Source organism: Ahaetulla prasina, chromosome 1, assembly GCF_028640845.1.
Source record: "Ahaetulla prasina isolate Xishuangbanna chromosome 1, ASM2864084v1, whole genome shotgun sequence".
Taxonomy (NCBI): domain Eukaryota; kingdom Metazoa; phylum Chordata; class Lepidosauria; order Squamata; family Colubridae; genus Ahaetulla; species Ahaetulla prasina.
Window position 1 is genome coordinate 318,264,525 of NC_080539.1, and position 23,703 is coordinate 318,288,227.

General features: G+C 39.7%; 1 protein-coding gene across 4 annotated transcripts in view; it reads right to left on the bottom strand.

The window, feature by feature from the left end:
• Positions 1 to 4,734: 4,734 nt before the first annotated feature.
• SLC25A21 (solute carrier family 25 member 21) overlaps positions 4,735 to 23,703 on the bottom strand; it is a 307,091-nt gene continuing 288,122 nt past the window's right edge. For all 4 annotated transcript variants that reach the window (XM_058162293.1, XM_058162292.1, XM_058162290.1 and 1 more), the window contains 4 exons: positions 18,281 to 18,445; positions 15,454 to 15,635; positions 13,707 to 13,759; positions 4,735 to 4,871 (listed from right to left, as the gene is read on the bottom strand). In XM_058162293.1, coding sequence (XP_058018276.1) covers positions 4,810 to 4,871; positions 13,707 to 13,759; positions 15,454 to 15,635; positions 18,281 to 18,445 — 462 coding nt within the window. In that variant the 3' untranslated portion in view covers positions 4,735 to 4,809. The remainder of the gene's footprint in view (positions 4,872 to 13,706; positions 13,760 to 15,453; positions 15,636 to 18,280; positions 18,446 to 23,703) is intronic.

Sequence of the window (23,703 nt, forward strand, 5' to 3'; positions counted from 1 at the left end):
AACTCACTTGGGACTTGATGCTGGTTTGAAAAATAATCAGAAAAGTGGACTACATCTAAATTGTAATTTCAAAGGGGGCGAAAGGTGAGCATTGCTACATGTATGACATACTCTCATTTTAAAGCTTTCTGAAATACTTAAAACTCAAATTTGGCACAAGATGATGATGTAGAAAAATGTGGGCATATATTTAAACCTTGTTGAATAAGCAGGGAACATGTTTTTTCAGCTGGAGCTACACATCTGTTTACTAGGACCACTTGTAGTTTCAAGGAACTTATTTTCTCCATCTTCAGCAAGACTGAGATCAGGTTGACATGGAAATGTGTGTAGTGTATGTGCCCCTGAGTCTTAATAGTGCTTCTCACATATCACCTTTCCAGTGCCTAACCATAGAAAACTTAGTATTATTGCATTCATTTTTAGGTATCTGAATCCCTCCATCATTTTTTCTCATTTTCATTTCTACCCATCCATTCATGTCACCTAACATATTTTCTCTCCTTGGTAGCATTTATCCAGAGTTTGCACATTGTCCCACAAATTCATATCTTGTTTTTCTATTAGCAACATTTATTGGAGTGTAACGTGGAATGTTATCAGTCAATAGATTCTGATTTCATACATATCTAAAGCAAACTAGATGAACCAATTTATACTTTCTGATACACACTTCAGCCCTTTTTCACATGCCACCCTTCAGTCATGCTAGCCACAATAGAAGTAGAACTCATCTACATGTTCTTCCTATTGAGAATGAAAATGGAGACAGATACAGGGACTTTCTTGACTGCAGCCTAATTTGTTAATACTTAATTCCTAAAATCTTGTGATTCCTGCCTGCAATAAAGAATATGATGAAATACTACATCAATAGTTGGTTGAAAACAACCACTGCTGATAGTTCTCCTTGCCACCAACTTATTTTTAGAACAGTTGTTTTTTCCATTCACAAAATATATGACTTTTATTGGGATGCTGACCTGGAAATACTGTTGAAAGGGATTTCTGGGGAAGAAATGGTGAATTGAAGATGACTCCACTGAAACTGGATTCAATGACCTTGACAGAATAAAGAGCTGGCAAGTAGACTGGCTCCTTGTAATGCCTTTTAGGACAAGGAGTGGACTTGAAATTGTCCACAAGTGTTCCAGACAGCTTGTTCCTTGCAAGGAGATTGCAAGACAGCAATCTCTTGTCAATTTGGAGCTGTGAAAGATGCTGAAACTATGGTTTTCATTTTTACAGACTCTAAAGGAATCTTTGAATTGACAGCTTTTATAGTTCCAGGTAAGTTTCCTTCAATCATTAGCAAAAGAAACTTTAAATACAAGTTTAAGAACTTAAATATTTTGGAATAAACAGAAAAAAGGTAGGTAGAACTTTGATTTTGGAAAGATACAAATGGACTAAAGGCCGAGATAGATTTGAAATAAGAATTTGGAATTAATTATAAGAATCCTTTTTGTGGGAAAATGTTTTTGTTTTGACTTCTCTTTAAAAACATGATAGGATGAAGATTGGACATTAAACAAAACCAAAAGGAGCTAAAGATTACAATTAAAGGAGAAGAACACTTAAATTGGCTTATTGATACAGAATGGAAAAATATCTTAACACTGGATATAATGAAGTTAATTTTAATAGCATTTGCTATTACAGTTTAAAGATGTAATGGAACAGGAATAAGGTATACTGGACAAAAATGAAACTGATCTGAAAGTGGATTTAAAAATGTTAAGCTATAAGAATAATGTGGAAAAACGATGTCATGTTACCAGTAGATATAAAAAAAATCCAGCTGATGTCTTAGTAATTAAAGGGTTATACAAATAAGAAACCAAGAGAGTGACATAGATAATTTTCCTATATTGGATATACAAAAGAGAATGGTTAAAGCTTTGAAGAATTTTGTGGGAAAGAACAAAGAAATGAAAAGAAATAAAATTCTGGGACATTAAAACAATATTTGAAACGATTAAGAATCAAGATTGTTAAAAGCAAAAGGAATGAATATAAAGTTGTTTTAGTTAATCAAGGATACAAAATATGTTATTCTCTCTAGTAATCCTTAATGTACATTTGCTGACCAGTACTGAAGAATGAGGTTTTAAGGATTTGTTTAAATCCTTAAGGTAGTCCTCAACTTACGACCACAATTGAGCCCAAAATTTATGTTGTTAAGTGAGAAATTTGTTGAGTTTTACCATATTTTACAACTTTCCTTGACACATTTAAGTGAATTGCTGCAGTTGTTATATTAATAATATGGTTGTTAAGTGAATCTGATTTCTCATTGACTTTACTTGTCAGAAGGTCACAAAAGGGGAAATCATATGACTCCAGGACACTGCAACTGTCATAAATGTGACTCAGCTGTCAAGCATCTGAATGTAAATCACGTGACCATGGGGTGCTGCAATAGTTATAAATGTGCAAAATGGTCAAAAGTCACTTTTTCAGTGCTGTTGTGTCTTTGAACAGTCACTAAATGAACTGTTGTAAGTCGAGGAACTACCTATATAGATAAGAGATCTAATATGGGAAGACAAGATCATTTATTGTATTTTAAAAATGATGATACTGCAAGTTACTAAGAAATTTATACTTGTTGAGATGAAGATTTTTTTTTCTTTTTCTTTATTATAGCCTTATTTATTTTTATTTTCTGCAGTATTTTTATTTTATTTTTTAATTTCTTTTAGTTTGCATTTTTTATTTTTTAATTGTAATTTCTAATAAAAGTATTATATTTTTTTAATCCTACTGAAGGAAGTTACAATTATCTCTAAAGAGCATGGTTACATGCTGCGAAGGTTATAGGCCCAGGCAGAAAAGCAAGTCTTTCTAGTCATTAAAAGTAACATTTGTTTGGGGTTGAGGGCAGTGGTGGGATTCAGCCAGTTCGCACCACTTCGGGAGAACCGGTTGTTAACTTTCTGAGCAGTTTGGCAAACTGGTTGTTGGAAGAAATCATTAGGGCAGAGAACCAGTTGTTAAATTACTTGAATCCCACCACTGGTTGAGGGTACTATCAAATGATTTTATTCTACTGAAAGATGAGGCTGAAAACATACTTAAAGACATGTTGGAAACATGCTGTGTCGGAAATACTGCAAAAAGCTATGTATGTAATTGCATTTTATTTTTGAATTTTGAACATGCCAAATTAACAACAAAAAAATAGAGAAATATCAGATTTCTTCTGAAGTCTTTTAATTCCTGCACTGGAAACACTTACTACATAACAAAACATTTTGTTGACATAAACTACTTATGGACATTTTTTAAAAGCCAGCATAATATAATCTAGGCAAATTTTTTACATGATTATGTCAACACAAATATCTTTAAAAATGCTAAGATATCTCCAGCTGTCTTGCACATAAATGCCTCTTGCACATAATTGCCTCATTATAAAAATATTTTTTTTTTAAAAAAAGAATTCAATTATCTCACATTTCTTTGAAATTTTGAGAAATAGTTTTTTTAAATCTATATTTCAGCATCATAGTCTTTTGAATACAGTTTTCATTATAAACCAGTAATATTAAGTATCAAATGATAGAGGTATCTTACATGGAAAACAAAATGTAGTTTCAAATATTTGATGACAGCAAATATTAAAAACCTTAAAACCAGAAGCCATATAAACGTAGAATAGTTTTCATAGCCAGGCTGTTCTCTGTACAGAGGAAACTTGAAGGGTAGGAGCTACCACTAACAAGGACCTGTCTCTAATGCCTGTTAACTTTAAAGGCCATAATGGTGGGGGTGTAAGCAGGTCTTTCAAAAATGATTTTAAAATACCAAATGATAATGTTTAGAGTTTTAAAGACCCAACTTGAGTAGAACAGGAACTGACAAGGAGCACAGTTGATGCAGAATGAATGGAATACAATACATCATTTGACTGTTCCGCTTCAAGAAGGATGAGAATTTTATTTTATTAGCTCAATTTTTGGAATAATTTTCAATAGCATGTAATACAATAATCTGTAAGGAGGGCATATTGCAATCAGTAATAGAGTTACAGGTATTTGAGAGAAGTACAACTCCATCCAACTATTTGGTGCGATTTAGTGGTCATCTGAATTTTTGAAGCCCAGATATCATGAGTGTTCACTTCATCAAACAGGATAGCAACTCCAATTAAATTTAGTAGTACTCAATTCTGAGTTTAACTCTCCTAATCACCATCTTCAGGAATCTGAATATAAGATGGACTCTAAAATTAAGATCTCAATTTATAACAACTTTAAAATGTTTGTTTGTTTGTTTATTTATACCCTGCCTTTGTTATTTTTATAAATATTTCAGGGTAGCTAATATACTAATTCTTTTTTCTTTTCCTATTTTTCTCCATAACAATAACCCTGTGAAATGAATTGGCTGAGAGAGAATGACTGGCCTAACATCAGCCACCTGGCTTTTATGCCTAAAGTGAGACTAGAATTTACAGTCTCCTGGTTTTTAGGCAGGCATCTTAAACAATAGATTTGTTCAATCAATGAGTCAATGAGAGATATTCAGATTAACACTTTTAATTTGCTTGACATACATTATTATTTTAAAATACTTAATGGGATAGGTATTTCCATCTGGGTTGAAATATATCAACTTTTTTTCCCTGAAGAATATTTACTACTACTCGCCTTCAATAATTAAGGGCATTCATTTTCCACTATTGTACAATTATCCATTTCTTTTCTAAAAAATGATGATGCACATAAATGATGATGCATGTTTTTTTTTAATTTGATAGGAATTGTTTTACATTATTTTCAGTCTGAAATTAGTACGTTTTGGTCACCAGTTTTCTTGAAGCCACCCGTAAACATATTCATAAACCAGCAGCATCACTGCACCACCTAGAAAGAAAGAATGTTATGAAGTACAAAATTTAAGAAGTAACACATCATGGAAGGAGCTATGACTTTTCTATACCAATCAGTTGGCATTATTTAGAAATAAAGAAATGTTCAGATCTTGCAGAAGCAGGCAGCTTGATGGGAATTTGTTTAACGAATGCAGAACGTTAGATTAAGTAATGTTTTAAAAACTAAAAGACAAAAGACAAATTTTCTATGCTTGCTTGAATCATGAATATTTTTGAAAAATCAAATAGGTTTTCATGGGTTTTCTTCCAGTTCCACACATATTACATTTTGATGCAGAAATTTGTACACACAATATGTATTATGCACACAATGTGTATGTACTATGAGGGAGAAGCCATCCAAATGCAGCAAAGCTTTCTTAAGTCCACAGCATAAATGTCTTCACTGAGTCTAAATCCAAGTTCATCCAGCTGTCACTTTACAACAGACTGGGTGAATTTACCTCATGGGAAAAATTAGGTATGTCTATTAGTTACTTCCTGGACAGAACAAACTTTTTATGAAGGGAATCTCAATTGTAAGAAACTTAAGCAGCTACGACATTCCAAAGAGGAAGCCTACAGAAAAGGTGATAAAATGCTGTACAATCAGGCCAGAAATGCACTAACAAGGGAGATAAGAGCAGCAAAAAGAAGCTACTCTGAAAAGCTAAAGAATCAGTTTTCAGCAAATGAACCAGCAAACATGTGGAAAACTCTTAAAAATATCACTGGCTATGGCAAACCTCCTTCCCAGGCTGAAGGTAATCAACAACTGGCATATGACCTGAATGAGTTTTACTGCAGGTTTGAAAGGAAACTACAGCCACCTATCTCCACAACCCCCATCTCAGACACACCATCAACAGCCAAGCCTCCTACAACTGACCCCATTTCATTGGGTTCACAACCCCTAGTGATCACAGAAAAGGAAGTGCAGGACCTATTTCACAGACAAAAGCCAGGAAAAGCTCCAGGCCCAGACAAGATAACTCCTTCTTGCTTAAAAGTCTGTGCTGATCAATTGGCCCCCATCTTCACCCCCATTTTCAATAAATCACTAGAGATGTGTTATTTTCCTTCTTGCTTCAAATGCTCTACCATCATCCCAGTGCCGAAGAAGCCCACCATCAAGGAACTGAATGACTACAGACCAGTTGCTTTAACATCTGTAGTCATGAAAACCTTTGAAAGGCTAGTGCTTTCCTACCTGAAAACCATCACGGATCCGCTGTTAGACCCCTTGCAATTTGCATACCGAGCAAATAGATCAACAGATGATGCTGTTAATATGGCTCTGCACTACATCCTACAACATCTTGAGTCTCCAAAGACCTATGCAAGGGTCCTTTTTGTAGACTTTAGTTCAGCATTCAATACCATCATTCCAGACATTCTTCTAACTAAGCTAAACCAGCTACAGGTACCGGAACAGACTTGTAAGTGGATCACAAGCTTCCTAACAAACAGGAAGCAGCAGGTGAAGCTAAGCAAGATCACATCAAATACCTGTACAATTAGCACAGGGGCCCCCCAAGGCTGTGTGTTCTCCCCACTTCTCTTCTCTCTGTATACCAATGACTGCATCTCCAATGATCCATCTGTTAAGCTACTGAAGTTCGCAGATGACACAACAGTGATTGGTCTCATTCGAGACAATGACGAATCCGCATATAGACGAGAGGTCAAACGACTAGCCTTGTGGTGCAACCAAAACAATCTGGAACTGAACACACTCAAAACCGTAGAAATGGTGGTAGACTTTAGGAAAAACCCTTCCATACTTCCACCTCTCACAATACTTGACAACACAGTATCAACAGTAGAAACCTTCAAATTTCTGGGTTCTATCATATCGCAAGATCTCAAATGGACAGCTAACATCAAAACATCATTGAAAAAGGACAACAAAGAATGTTCTTTCTGCGCCAACTCAGTAAGCTCAAACTGCCCAAGGAGCTGCTGATCCAATTCTACAGAGGAATTATTGAGTCTGTCATTTGCACCTCTATAACTGTCTGGTTCGGTTCTGCAACCCAACAAGAAAAACACAGACTTCAGAGGATAATTAGAACTGCAGAAAAAATAATTGCTACCAACTTGCCTTCCATTGAGGACCTGTATACTGCACGAATCAAGAAGAGGGCCGTGAAAATATTTGCAGATCCCTCGCATCCTGGACATAAACTGTTTCAACTCCTAACCTCAAAACGACGCTATAGAGCACTGCACACCAGAACAACTAGACACAAGAACAGTTTTTTCCCGAAGGCCATCACTCTGCTAAACAAATAATTCCCTCAACACTGTCAGACTATTTACTGAATCTGCACTACTATTAATCGTTTCATAGTTCCCATCACCAATCTCTTTCCACATGACTGTATGACTATAACTTGTTGCTGGCAATCTTATGATTTATATTGATATATTGATCATCAATTGTGTTGTAAATGTTGTACCTTGATGAACGTATCTTTTCTTTTATGTACACTGAGAGCATATTCACCAAGACTTGGTTGGGCATTGAAGGGGGGGTTCCCCTGGTGGAGATGTGCCCACCGGGTTTCCGGGCATTTCATCAGCCGAGGGCCCAAGGAAGGGGTGGAGGGGTGGCAGTGGTTATTAGAGAGAGTCTGGAGCCGATGGAGGCCACTGTTCCTCAGATAGCCGGTTGTGAATCCCTTTACGTGAAGTGGGGGCGTAGGATGCAGGTGGGCTTGTTGATCACGTACCTGGCTCCTTGCTGCGTGGCAACAGCCCTGCCCGAGTTGCTGGAGTTGATAGCCGGGATGGCAGTTGATACCCCCAGGCTTATGGTCATGGGGGATTTCAACTTGCCATCAGCCGGTGTGTCGTCAACGGTGGCTCGGGAGTTCATGGCCTCCATGACGGCCATGGACCTGACACAATTAATTGATGCCCCCACCCACGTCGGGGGAAGCACACTGGATCTGATTTTTGTCTCTGGACAGTGGTTGAGTGGTCTGGAAGTACGAGAATTAGCCATTGAACCTCTGTCATGGTCAGACCACTCCCTCCTTCGTCTGGACTTTCGGACGCTGCTCCTCACCGCGGGAGGCGGGACCAATCGCTGGTTCCGTCCCAGGCGACTGATGGACCGGAGAGGTTCCTGATGGAGCTTGGGCGCTCCCTGGCGATCTGGCCCACGGCTCGGCCGAGGAGCTTGTTGCGGCCTGGGATCAGGCCGCGGTGGGTGCCTTGGACCGTGTCGTGCCTTTGCGCGTCTGACCCGGCGTAGATCTCAACCAGCTCCTTGGTTCTCCGAGGAGCTGAGGGAGATGAAACGCCGGAGAAGACGCCTAGAGAGCGCGTGGAGGTCCGGCCGTTCCGAAGCTGACCGAATACTAGTTAGGTCTTTTACTCAGACCTATCTAGTGGCATTGAGGGAGGCCAAGCGGGCCTATGTTTCTACCCTCATTGCGTCAGCAGAGAACCGCCCAGCCGCCCTGTTTAGGGTGACTCGCTCCCTCCTTAACCAGGAGGGTTGCGATGACCCCTTACAGGGTTGTGCTGAGGATTTCAGCAGGTATCTGTTTGACAAAATCGCTCAGCTTCGGGACGGTCTGGACCAAAACTGGGTAGTTTCGGGCGAGGTGACGGAGGCTAGTCTTGTTGAGACCATCTGGGAGGAGTTTGACCCTGTGGCTCCCGAGGACATGGACAGGTTGCTGGGGCGGCTGAATGCCACCACATGTTTATTGGACCGTGTTGTGCCTTTGCGGCGTCTGACCCGGCGTAGATCTCAACCAGCTCCTTGGTTCTCCAAGGAGATGAAACGCCGGAGAAGACGCCTAGAGAGCGCGTGGAGGTCTGGCCGTTCCGAAGCTGACCGAATACTAGTTAGGTCTTTTACTCAGACCTATCTAGTGGCATTGAGGGAGGCCAAGCGGGCCTATGTCTCTACCCTCATTGCGTCAGCAGAGAACCGCCTAGCCGCCCTGTTTAGGGTGACTCGCTCCCTCCTTAACCAGGAGGGTTGCGATGACCCCTTACAGGGTTGTGCTGAGGATTTCAGCAGGTATCTGTTTGACAAAATCGCTCAGCTTTGGGACGGTCTGGACCAAAACTGGGTAGTTTCGGGCGAGGTGACAGAGGCTAGTCTTGTTGAGACCATCTGGGAGGAGTTTGACCCTGTGGCTCCTGAGGACATGGACAGGTTGCTGGGGCGGCTGAATGCCACCACATGTTTATTGGACCGTGTCGTGCCTTTGCGGCGTCTGACCCGGCGTAGATCTCAACCAGCTCCTTGGTTCTCCGAGGAGCTGAGGGAGATGAAACGCCGGAGAAGACGCCTAGAGAGCGCGTGGAGGTCCGGCCGTTCCGAAGCTGACCGAATACTAGTTAGGTCTTTTACTCAGACCTATCTAGTGGCATTGAGGAGGCCAAGCGGCCTATGTTTCTACCCTCATTGCGCCAGCAAAGACCCGCCCAGCCGCCCTGTTTAGGGTGACTTGCTCCCTCCTTAACCAGGAGGGTTGCGATGACCCCTTACAGGGTTGTGCTGAGGATTTCAGCAGGTATCTGTTTGACAAAATCGCTCAGCTTTGGGACGGTCTGGACCAAAACTGGGTAGTTTCGGGCGAGGTGACGGAGGCTAGTCTTGTTGAGACCATCTGGGAGGAGTTTGACCCTGTGGCTCCCGAGGACATGGACAGGTTGCTGGGGCGGCTGAATGCCACCACATGTTTATTGGACCCATGTCCCTCCTGGTTGGTGCTGGCCACCCGGGAGGTTACACGAGGCTGGCTCCAGGGGATTGTTAACGCTTCTCTAAGGGAGGGTGTTGTTCCCACCGCCTTGAAAGAGGCGGTGGTGAGACCCCTCCTCAAGAAGCCTTCCCTGGACCCAGCTGTTTTGAGTAACTATCGTCCAGTCTCCAACCTTCGCTTTGTGGCGAAGGTTGTTGAGAGTGTGGTGGCACACCAGTTACCCCAGTACCTGGATGAATCTGTCTATCTAGACCCGTTCCAGTCCGGTTTCCGACCCGGGTACAGCACTGAGACAGCTTTGGTCGCATTGGTGGATGACCTCTGGAGGGCCCGGGATAGAGGTTATTCCTCTGCCCTGGTTCTCCTTGATCTCTCAGCGGCTTTTGATACCATCGACCATGGTATCCTGCTGCGACGGTTGGGGGATTGGGTGTGGGAGGCACCGTGCCGGTGGTTCTCATCCTATCTCTCCGACCGATCGCAGACGGTGTTGGCAGGGGGCAGAGGTCGACCTCGAGGCGCCTCCTTTGTGGGGTGCCACAGGGTCGGTTCTCTCGCCTCTCCTGTTCAACATCTATATGAACCGCTGGGCGAGGTCACCAGTGGTTTGGGGGTGAGTTATCAACTGTCGCCGGATGACCCCCAGCTGTACATTTCCACCCCTGACCACCCCAATGAAGCTGTTGAAGTGTTGTCTCGGTGTGTGGAGGCCGTACGGGTCTGGATGGGGAGAAACAGGCTCAAGCTCAACCCCTCCAAGACTGAGTGGCTGTGGATGCGGCATCCCGGTACAGTCAGCTGCAACCGCGGCTGACTGTTGGGGGCGAATCATTGGCCCCAATGGAGAGGGTGCGCAATTTGGGGGTTCTCCTGGATGGACGGTTGTCCTTTGAAGATCATTTGGCGACCGTCTCCAGGAGAGCTTTTTACCAGGTTCGCCTGGTCCGCCAGTTGCGCCCCTTTCTAGACCAGGATGCCTTATGCACGGTCACTCATGCCCTCGTCACTTCTCGCCTAGACTACTGTAACGCTCTCTACATGGGGCTCTCCTTGAGGTGCACCCGGAGACTTCAGTTAGTTCAGAATGCAGCCGCGCGGGTGATAGAGGAGCCACTCGTGGCTCCCATATAACACCGATCCTGCGCAGGCTGCACTGGCTACCTGTGGTTTTCGAGTGCACTTCAAGGTGTTGGTTACCACCTTTAAAGCGCTCCATGGCATAGGACCGGGATATCTTGGGACCGCCTTCTGTTACCACATGCCTCCCACCGGCAGTGCGCTCTCATAGAGAGGGCCTCCTCAGGGTGCCGTCAGCCAGGCAATGCAGGCTGGCGACCCCCAGGGGGAGAGCCTTCTCTGTGGGGGCACCTACCCTCTGGAATGAGCTTCCCCCAGGACTTCGACAACTTCCAGACCTCCGGACTTTTCGCCGCGAGCTTAAAACATATCTATTCTTTCGAGCAGGACTGGCTTAATAGGGTTTTAAATATGGATTTTATTGGGGTTTATTTTATATTTTGTATTGTATTTTAAATTTAGGCTATTGGAATAAGTTTTTTATAATATTGTTTTTATTGAATGTATTGTCTTTATTTTATCTGCCTGTTCACCGCCCTGAGTCCTCCGGGAGAAGGGCGGTATACAAATTAAATTATTATTATTATTATTATTATTATTATTATTATTATTATAAGACAAATCTCTTGTGTGTCCAATCACACTTGGCCAATAAAAAAATTCTATTCTATTTTATTCTATTAGGAGAAACCAATGGTGGGATTCAGCCAGTTCGCACCACTTCTGGAGAACTGGTTGTAACTTTCTGAGCAGTTTGGCAAACTGGTTGTTGGAAGAAATCATTAGGGCAGAGAACCGGTTGTTAAATTACATGAATCCCATCACTGGGAGAAACTATTTTGTATACTTCACTTCTAATAGGTATTTCAAATGAAACACTCTGACAGATCTTTTTGAGATTACGCCTTTGTATAAGATGTTCATTAGCTAGTGAGTAAGCCAGCAAGAGAAAAGCATTCTGGGTTTATTTAGAAGGTGGTAATAATTTCCTTGTGGTCTTCATCAAAGCTGATCAAAGATGAAGCGAACTGGAAGTTTATTAACCTTGGAAGATAATTCCAGTTTCCATTATGTAATCTGATCTAATCTAATGACCATAGTGGTCAACCAACATAGGAATATTCATATGAGAGAAATAAATATCCAGAAATATTTTACAAGAAGAGTCCTCCACTCCTCTGTAAACAACAAAATACCTTATACCTCCAGACTTGAAATCCTGGTATTAGAAAATTTAGAACTCCGCCGACTCAGACATGACCTGTGTTTAACACACAGAATCATCTATTGCAATGTCCTTCCTGTTAAAGACTACTTCAGCTTCAATCGCAATAATACAAGAGCAAACAATAGATTCAAACTTAACGTTAACCGCTTCAATCTTGATTGCAGAAAATATGACTTTTGTAACAGAGTTGTTAACGCTTGGAACACACTACCTGATTCTGTGGTCTCTTCTCAAACTCCCAAAATCTTTAACCAAAAACTGTCTAACATTGACCTCACACCATTCCTAAGAGGACTATAAGGGGCGTGCATAAGTGCACAAAAGTGCCTACTGTTCCTGTCCTATTGTTTTCTTTCATTATATGTGTTCATATATAATGTTGTGACAAAATAATAAATAAAATGAAATTAATGTTGCTAGTTCTGGTTTAAACTTCACATGCTAATAATGCATAATATGGGAAGAAGTGGTCCTTTTTTAATGACCATTTGTACAGCAGCTGTTTGAACTTATGATGGCACTGAATGAGTGGTGGTTATAACAGTTCTTGTAGCTACAGTTGTTACAGAATCCCTCAGTCACATGATTGTGAGTTGTAACCTTCCTTGCTGGCTTCTGACAAGCAAAGTTAACAGGGAAGCTGGTAGGAAGTTGCTAGTAACAGTCATATGGGAGCCTTGTTTAATGGTCCTCACCTACTGGAAATGGGAGCTTCTGGAACTGCTGTTGTTAAGTGGTGCAGTCATGTTTTTTTTTCCTTTTAACTTATGACCACATCACCCAATGATGCAGCTTCTGGTCCTAATTAAGGACTGTCTGTATACAAAAATAGTAAATAAATAACATCTGAACCAATTTTTAAAATTCAGGCTCAGATAAATATATCCATGTTAATATTTTTGCTAAGACAATCTTCTCCAACTATGTGCCTTTCAGATGTGTGGATCTGAACCTTTATCAATGGCCATGTTGGCTAGGGAGTCCTGAGAATCCACCTATTTGGAGGGAGGTCCATATTCTGGAAGGATGTATTCAGGCACCCAATCTCAGGAATATGTTCCAAAGGGCTGGGATAGAAATATCCCAACATTCAACTTCCCACTCTTCCTTAAATGAGCTCCTTTCCACCCATTCACTTTTGTATATATAATTGAAGGCCTATAAAACAGCTGGAATAAAATAATAGGCTAATGACACCACTTGCCAAAAGATATCAGCTTGATTTTACAGGTTTGCTATAATGGAAAGAAGATAAGTTAAAACTAAAATCTGCTTCAACATCTGGCAAATAGGGTAGAGATAGCTGGTTTGGATATATCCTTTTACCAGATCTTTTTCCTATGTTCTTGCTTTTATTTACTGTACTGTTGACTGAGCAGTGAGCAAGTCTGAAGGAGAGAAAGAAACCAAGAACAGTAATAATAAGAGACATAGTACCAATCTGGCTACGTTTTTGGAGTTTGAAGTTACTGAATAAAAATAAACTACAGTGGTACCTTGGTACTCATCATTAATTGGTTCTGGGAGGCACGATGAGTACCAAAAACGATGAATACCACACACATTTTCCCCATAAGGAATAATGTAGTGCGTCAACAAGGCAGCTGACATCGACAAATTCTAGCTTGTGCATTAAGTACCAAACAAATGATGAGTACTGGGACAAAATTTTCATGTCAAAATGTGTTGAGTACCAAATTTGATGAGTTTCAAAGCAGTTGAGTACCAATGTACTACTGTATATACATAGAATTATGATAGCATTAATAGTGAATGAGAAAAGAATTACCTGGTCCTAGCCTCATGATCTTGGGAACCAAGCCTTTGTACAAAGCTAGAAATCTGAAGAAAAACAATGAGAAATGTTAGTTACATTGATCGGGTTTTCTTAACAGCCCATCAATCTGCTTGCAACAAAACTTGGATTTAGCTGGCTTATGTGCTTCTTTGAAAAGACAACAGATACTGAATAACTGACAGAATATTTTAGGGAATAGTAGAGAAGTGTTATCTTCATGCAAGTTTGAAAGCATTTTTTTCTATCCTTTCCGAAACATGTACAATTCTAATGGCTCTCCTTTAACCATGTAGTGATTGAGTTCTCACTTTAGACTATTTGCATACATGAAGTTTAGAATCCTGGTGCTATATTGATGCCATGAATACACTAAGAGCATGTCCTGGATCAATTGTATACTAGTTCATTAAACAAGATGTTGCATTCTCATTTCTCTATAGCCATGATGGCGAACCTATGGCACGCGTGCCAATGATATGGCTACACATGGTGGCATGTGTAGCCATATCAGTGGGCACATGAGCTGCATGTGTGTGCGCTGGCCAGCTGATTTTCGGGCCTTCTGGGCCCACCAGAAGTAGGAAACAGCCTGTTTTCTGCCTCCAGAGGGCCTGGGTAGTGGTGGGGAAGGCCCGTTTTTCTTTCTCACCTAGCTCCAGAGCCTCCCTATGAGTCTCTGGAGGCTGGGGACAGCAAAAAATGTCACTTTCTGTCCAACCGGAAGTTGCTAAACGGGCAGTTTCTGGCCTCTGGAGGGCTCCGGAGAGTTTTCGTCATCCCAAGACTCATAGAGAGGCTCTGGAACCAGGTGAGAGAGAAAAATGGGCCTACCAGGCCATCATGTGCCAGGAGCGGGGGGGGGGAGAGTCACACGTGCATGCATGGGGGCAGGGCGCATAGAAATATGTGTGTGTGGGCACACGCGTACGCACTCCCCCCTCCTGGCACGTGATGGCAAAAAGGTTAGCCATCACTGCTCTATAGGCTAGAGTAGAATATTTACTAAAAAGTTTTGCAGAAAGTTAGAAAAGTGGGAGGAAGAGTGGCATTCTCTGAAGTAAGTTCTTAGGATGACTTTGATTCTTCTGAAATCTGATGCAATACCCTTTTTGATATATGAAACAGATTTTTCTGTTCATTCTGTATAATTTGCATCCAGAAATAATTGAATCTCTTCAACCTACGGTTCTTATTGTGACCTCTAGATCTGCTTAAAACCAAATATTCTTGTATCTTGGCCTCCACTAACCCTCTTTGCAGAGAGAGTTTGCAGAAATCTCTGTATGTTTTTCTCCACTTTGAAAAACATTGACAAGCTTTCTTTCCTCAATCTCAATTTGGGCAAGCAGAATGTTTTTAGTAATTACAATTGAAACAATTAAATATAGGCTACCTAGATGTTGGGAGGGAAGCCCACCCTTGCCCCAATGCACCAATTGATACTAAGGTATATAAACTGAAAGATCTGCTGTAGAACACTAGAGACTTTTCAGAGCAATATAATAAGAAATTTGTTAAATGAAAATTCAGAAAACTCAGGTTAAAGAAGAATTCTCTTTTAATATCATATGAATATTTTGAATTGTGAAGCTTTGAAAATGTTTGATATATAAATACTATGCAGAGAGTTTTTAGGGACCTAATGAAATCTGCAATGTTGCATATTGCAAATCTGCAATATGATTTTATGAAAAAGCCAGATTCTGGGATTCATTTACTACTGAAATGAATACTTTACCCTTCTTCTTTATAAACAGTTGCCATTGTTTTAAAACAGCTCCTGTACTTGATTTCTCCGGGCACAGGCTGTGGTCCTTGAATCCTACTCTTTGCAACATCAAAAGGGATGTTAATAATTGAGGCTATTGTTCCTGAGGCTAGCCCAATTCCAAACTTTCTCAGAAACTCCAATGTTGGATCCTGGATAAACAAACAAGCAAACCAACAAAATAGCTGAGAGAAGAGGAGGAAAAGAAAGACGATGGGTTGGGGAAAGAGAATGACTGACATAAAATGAACCAAGTTAAAATAGGAACAGAAGCACCTCAATTGGTTAAAGACTATGAAATAGTATGCATTTAATCAGAAAGCTTGCATGATACGACACACTCCTGCTATTCTAGTGGAACGCATTAGGATTTCCAATGCCAGGGCTCCTTTTCTTGACAATCTGATTGGCTATGTTTTTACACATGGTCTAAATTGCTGAAGTACACATTTCCTCACACAGGATTTATAAACACAGTTCATAAAAGCAAGACCAGTACGGCATATGGGGATGATTTGTATAATTGGGCTTCACAATGTACTTAGTATTACTGTATCAAAACGGGAGAAATCTAAGCACACTATTAGCTAATTGGCCAGAATATTTTACAAATGACAGCAACTTCCACCATGAAGCCTACTAAAATGCTCATTTGTGCATTGGACCCCCAAATGTTAAATTAAATAAAGGCTAATCTCAGTCGGCTGCCTTCCTCCTCCAGGGTTTTTTTTTTAAACATTTAGCTTTGCGTGTAGCTGATGCATTGTACCGAAGGGGCCTGGCTTCCTGCTATTAATAATCCAGCAACGGTAGAATTGCAGAGCAGATTTCTTTGCCTTTCGGTATCAGGAACAGTAGTAACTCACAAAGCTAATTGGCTGAAGAATGTACCAAACATTTTGTCCAAAGACTACAATTTTTGCCCTTGCTTTGAAAAATTCAGAAACTAGCTGTATGATAAAGCCAGTCTTGAAACACCAGCTTTTTGCATATGCTGACACAATCCAGCAGTTCGTGCTTTCTCAAATGGCCTTCCTACCTAGGACATTAGTTTACTGAGAATAAAATTTCCTTAATTCCTGTGGAGCCTCTTATACAACTTTAAAAAATACTTTTTCCGTTTTGTGCCATGCAAGTACCGAAAAGGCCCTACGTGTCTTTCAAATGTATGGGGTAATTTGCTGAATGAAGGTCCTTCGATGCAATCTTTCCCAACCTGGTCTCTTTCCTGATGGGTTGAACTCTAAGTCACATTGCCCTCACATTGCCCATATTAGTTGGAGCTGATGACAGTTGTAGTCTATAGTAGGGCACAGTGGTGAAATCTGAACCAGTTTACTACTGGTTTGCTGGCTGTGCAAGCGCATGTGCAGTGCACACCATGCACCAAATGCAAGGTGCATGTGCACACAGTGCACACCAAAAGGAGGCATGGGGTAAGTAGAACAGCACGGTATATGTGTGTGTAATCAGCTGTGACGCACTGTTCTACTTTTTTTTTAACTTTTAAAAGCATTTTTTTTACTTTTAAAAGCATTTTTTTACAACCTATTTGGCCGATTTTTGCTACTGGTTCTCCAAACTATCTGCTGCTATCGCTATCAGATCAACCGATCCGGTCCGAACCAGGAACATTTCACCCCTGGTAAGGCATCATATAGACAAAAATGTCTTAGAGCAGCCTCATGGAAGAGGATGCCAGATTTGATGTGCTCCTCAATTCTCAAAAACTGAACAAATATGGACAATCCTTGAAGTTCAAACCAAATACAAATACAATACAAATCATACAAATGGTATTAGTACCATTTGGGCTTGGAAATGTCCCAATTAACTTCTAAAAGACACATACAATTGGATCTATCAATACTGGAATTTGTATTTCCAGGACTCAATTTTCAATGCCCTATCTATCCCACAGGGACAATAGTTTCAATGCCAATCTAGTTTTCAAGAATCACATATACTGCCTACTTTTCAATTCTTCCTATATGGAGGTCTTGACTCCTCCTGTTTATGTTCCTTTTTGAGCATAGCTACGGTTTCGTTATTCTGATAGACATATTCTTCTAGTAAATATAACACAATGCAATTATAGGTTAAAGGGCAAATACAAGTTAAAGGGTGTTTGGAGTTCAAACAGTAGGTAACATTTGCTTGGTGTACTCATTTGTGGCTCCAATGAAATCCATTTGTTCATGGGTACATTAACTTATCTTATGTAATACTATAGTGCAGTTTAAAAAAAAGTCCACCTCTGTCATATATGCACTCTGTAGCCGTAAGACAAGCCATTTGCCCTCTTAGATCAACACTGTACTTCCAAGGACAGCCAACTAAATGTCTTGAACATGTTTGTTTATGTTAGCCATCATTATAATTTAAATTTTCAAGGCTGGTCACTTGCTGATGGCCTTGGGAGGCTTACAGGAGGTTAAAAGAAGTAATAACAGCCAGTACAAGAATAAGTAATAAATGATTATGTTGGGAGTAAAAAACCAGTTCAAATGGTGGATTAAAATCACTTCTTGATCCTGTGCCTGGGGGAAGAGTCAGACCTTCAGGTTTTCTTAAAGGATGTAGAGTAAGAGACACAGAGGTCTCGGGTTTAGTGTAAGATGTGAGAGCACTATTATTTCCTTTGGAAGGTCCATACGGCCACCTTTGGAAAAATGGAAGTTATGGAAATATTTGGGTCTCACCTGTAGCATTCTCATTTTTTTCAACTATTTAAAAAAGTTGGAACAATAGCTGTATCTCAGATAGGTCGGGAAAGAATTTAAAATAATACACATACCTTATTGGCAGGGATGATATTTTTCACATTGAAGTAGAATCCAAAATAGACCATATTAAAAACTCCATGACGTCCCAAAGTAGCAGACAGCCCTTTGTTGAGTCCACTCAGACCCCACCCATTGGCCTGAATAATTTGGTGAGCTTTAGCAAAGGTGGATGGTTGCTATACAAAATAAAGCAAAAGACAAAACCTCTCTATAAATATTTCAATAGTGTGCATAACTGGCTTAAATCACTCAAGTGAGTTTCTTTGTCTGGGAACAGACTTGAATTTGGATCTCTCCAGTCTTAGTGGAGCCTTGTATCTTTCACTCATTATTTTTAATTTTTCATCATGAGCAATGAAATCAATTATATTTTTTTATTCATTCTTTTCCCATGTACATATAAATAGATTTATGCTTACACTATGTATGTAAAACAAATATAACTTTTTTTAAGCAGTTCTGCTCAACTATCCCATCTTCATTCATTTTTGGGTTTCTGAATGGTTCCATCTTTTTTTTTCTTACATTTAATTTTCAATTTTTTTCATTTTGAATTCCTAATATATTTCCTCCTTGATATAATTTATCCAGACCTTGCATAGTTTTTCACCAACTTCATATTTTGCTCTTTTAGTAATGTTTAGTGGACCGTAACATTGAATATTATGAGTCAGTGGATTCTGATTTCATATACAGTATATCCAAAATAATCTAGGATTCACATTTTCTGATGTGCACTTTAGCTTTTCTTTAAACCTATACCTTCACTTTCCTGTATATTTGGCAAAGCAAGACCACTTTCATTTAAATACATCCAGTGGTGGGATTCAAGTAATTTAACAACCGGTTCTCTGCCCTAATGATTTCTTCCAACAACCAGTTTGCCAAACTGCTCAGAAAGTTAACAACCGGTTCTCCCAAAGTGGTGGAAACTGGCTGAATCGCACCACTGGATACTTCCCCTTTCTCTTAATTTCACAGACAGGCAAATTATCTATGTGATGTTCATTCATTTCCTTCTTTAATATATTGATATATTGACCATCAATTGTGTTGTAAATATCGTACCTTGATGAACGTATCTTTTCTTTTATGTACACTGAGAGCATATGCACCAAGACAAATTCCTTGTGTGTCCAATCACACTTGGCCAATAAAATTCTATTCTATTCTATTTACCATTTATTCCTTGTATGTTCCAAGTGGCAAAGGCAACTGGACTTTGTTTTTTCCCTTTGAAAATGTTTTCGTTTCTCATCAAAGAACCGAAGAAGCTTCTTGGATGAGAAACGAAAACGTTTTCAAAGGAAAAAACAACAAAAAAAGTCCAGTTGCCTTTTGGAAAAAGCACCTTTGAAACTAGGTTCAGCATGCATTCAAGCCCAGTTGCAGTTGTGCTCCGTGTAGCATTCCTGCTAACAATAAAAACAATAAAGCTCAGTTTGGACATATTTTGGCTAATATCCCATGCATGGCCAAAGCCCAAGTTTACTCCAAGTGAGCATATATTGCTGTGCAAGCTGGTACCTCTAATCTAGAGACTACTTTCCAAGTTCACATATGGCTGCCTGCATATTGTTTCCTGCATCATATTGATATATACTTAGAACAGGGGTCTCCAACCTTGGCAACTTTAAGCCTGACAGACTTCAACTCCCAGAATTCCCCAGCCAGCAAAGCTGGCTGGGGAATTCTGGAAGTTGAAGTCCTCCAGGCTTAAAGTTGTCAAGGTTGGAGACCCCTGACTAGAATATCTAGATCCTTAAGCTTTCAAAATTCCAACCCAAGCCAATGCATTGGGATGGAAGATTTTCTTTATAATTGTCTTGCCCCAAATTAAATTTTTTTTTATCAAGGTTTTATTTGCCTACTTTTGTTGTTCACTAAAGTTATATTTGTGTAATCAAATATTTAATTAGAAAGGCAAAACATGACTGTCACAATGATGCTTATACAGGGAAATAAAGACCATTTTGACTATAGCTCTTTAAATGATGCTAATGTCATCATGTATTCATTTGTTTAATGATAAAATGTCATCGAAATAAATCACATCAAATGAATCTTGCCATATCAAAGTCATCTGGTTTCTGCTTATTCAGGTGACAGTCAGGTTGGATATTCTTTTAATATATTGCTTCATTTTTATTTACATACGTTTGCCAGGTATTTATAACTTGGTCTGGTTAAAAACAGTGTAAAGAAGTGAATATCCTGTTGTCTAGGCCCAGAGGGTGGAGACTTTGATTTAGTTATGGAAGCTCATCATTAGCTGAGCCATGAATTAAACCAGACACTCTCAATTCAAGCTATTTCTTTTTGGAAGAATAACAGTTGGCAGCATCCTGCTAATTTTGACTGATCTTGAAAAAGCTAAGAAGGATCAGATTCCTTCTACTGGATGGAAGATTACCAGGGAATACTAAGGTTGTAGATCAAATTGAGAAGGCACCCCAGAAGGTAGTAATGGAAGGTCATGTCCGCACTATTGTCAGGAGAACTACAAGGTTGTCTTTATGTAGTTACCAGGAGTCAAACTAAGTTTGAGGGAGGCTCTACCTTATCCATTTGAAAGCGGGAATGCGGATTTGTAGTATATTGTTTTGAACTCCTAGAGGAATTAATGTGGTCCCATTATAGCAATTATTATATTGCTATGATCATATTTGAGTGCTGCAGAGATTTGCTAGAGAAAGTACTCTAAGTACTAAGATGATTAGGGGACTGGGGGCTAAATCATATGAAGAACGGTTGCAGGAACTGGGTATGTCTAGTTTAATGAAAAGAAGGACTAGGGGAGACATGAGAGCAGTGTTCCAATATCTCAGGGGTTGCCACAAAGAAGAGGGAGTCAAACTATTCTCCAAAGCACCTGAGGGTAGAACAAGAAGCAATGGGTGGAAACTAATCAAGGAGAGAAGCAACTTAGAACTAAGGAGGAATTTCCTGACAGTTAGAACAATTAATAAGTGGAACAACTTGCTTGCAGAAGTTGTGAATGCTCCAACACTGGAAATTTTAAAGAAAATGTTGGATAACCATTTGTCTGAAATGGTATAGGGTTTCCTACCAGGGCAGGGGGTTGGACTAGAAGACCTTCAAGGTCCCTTCCAACTCTGTTATTATGAAATTATGAATTATTTAGTTCATCTTGAAACTTACGAATCAGAAACTAATAAATTTGAGTTTTTAGTACTAGTTAATTATGGACTTAAAGGAGGACCCTATTGACAAATTTTAATCTAGTCTGGATTGTACTATTCATTTTTCTGACTTCAGCAAGAGGAAAAAAAGCCCCTTAGTATATTCATCATTTTGCTTGTCAATAAATTTGTGGATGACCTTTTATTAAATTATGTATTCTTATTAAGTGAATTTTGTAGCTACCCCAAAAATTAAGCCAGCAAAACTACCTTGACAATTACCATGACCTTCAATAAGCCCTGCTAGTATTTTTAAAAAAAATTAGGAAAGGATTTTCTACCACTTTTCTCTTTCCTTTTCTTTAGAAAATTCTTGAACATATTCAAACACGTCAAGACGTATTGTTCACAGAGAGATTCATTTCTATTGCATTTGAAGTCAAACACCATGTTTATTTACTTAAGAATCCTGTAGAGAAATCATGAGGAACAGCAGAATTATTAAGTTTCAGAAGGGGGTTGTGAAGTTCCCCTGTGAGTTTCTGAATGTTCCTAAATTATAAATGCACTTGCTATCTGTTCTCTAAAGCAGATCTTCTGAGTTAGAAAGGTTCTACTTTAGAAAGTTGTTTCCTAAGCCAGGATTGCTTTGCAACTATTTAAGTATGTCACTTTGGCATGTGCCACGTTATTTATTTATTTATTTATTTATTTGATTTTTATACCGCCCTTCTCCCGAAGGACTCAGGGCGGTGTACAGGCAAGATAAAACATACAATGTACAGGTTAAAATGCAATTTAAAAAACTTATTTTAAAATTAGCCTGAAAAAAATTAAAATATACCCAGCACTAAGAATCCCATTTAAAATTAATCAAAATTTACAAAATTTAAAATTAAAATTCAATTCAAGCCAGCCCCGCGCAAATAAAAAGGTGTGTCTTCAGTTCGCGACGAAATGTCCGAAGGTCAGGTATTTGGCGTAAGCTCGGGGGAAGTTCGTTCCAGAGTGTGGGAGCCCCCACAGAGAAGGCCCTTCCCCTGGGGGCCGCCAGCCGACATTGTTTGGCGGACGGCACCCTGAGAAGTCCCTCTCTGCGAGAGCGTACGGGACGGTGGGAGGCGTGTGGTAACAGCAGGCGGTTATTTTTATTTATTTATTTATTTATTTTTATTTTGTCACAACAATATATGTAAGTATCATACAAAAAGATTATATAGTATATAAACACATATATGAGTAAATATAAGGAGGTATAAGCATATATATATATATATAGGAAGAAGAAAAGAAAAAACAATAGGACAGGAACGGTAGGCACGTTTGTGCGCTTATGCACGCCCCTTATGGTCCTCTTAGGAATGGGGTGAGATCAATAGTATCAAGTTGCAAGTTAAGATTGCAACTTAAATCTACAATCCCAAATATAGTATATTTTTAATAATTAAATTTGATAGAAAACTGCAGGACATGTGCTGGGAATACTTCTGAATAATTTTGACATTGCAACTGCTATTAATGCACTGCTATTATTATGCACTGCAAGAGTGAAAATGGATTAGAGAGGGCACTTAATTACCTCCTCTGTTGTAAGAGTAAGGAGAGAAATCTCATTTCTGAAGGTAGTAGTGCCAAAGGGGCATTTCATCCCAAAGTGAGTATCACTCATAGATATGGCAAGCTTGACCTTCAAATACAGGGGAAATTAGAAACAGTATCTGAACAAATAAAATAACAATATTTAGATGCGGTTTAGATGAAGAAAACACTGATGGACAAAAACAATCTCTGATTTTTTTTTTACTTCAGAAGGCTAAATAAGAATTGTACACACAAGAGGATGGGGCACAGTCTTCACTCTCCTTACTGTGTCACATAGCTTTATATTTAAAATTCAGGAAACTTAAAAGTAGTTTGTGGGAAGACATATTTATTACTCAAAGAGACTGACTGACGGACTGACTAACTAACTAGCTAACTAACTAACTAACTAACTAACTAACTAGCTAACTAAATATAATCTCAGCTGAGAATTGCCAAGCTTTTAAGTACACATAGAAAGCGCATTTTGAATCTGTTTAATTGGTCTTTTTTTAATGGTACTTTCATCATAATCATCATTAACTCCTGGCAACTGCCTAGAGAAGTCCTTGCAGTTTTGTTGGGAAGATTTCAGAAGTGGTTTGCCATTGCCAGCTTCCTAGGGCTGAGAGAGTGAGAGTGACTGGTTCAAAAAAACAAAACTAGTTTTTTGTTCTTAAGCAGGACTAGAACCCATAGAGTCTCCTAGA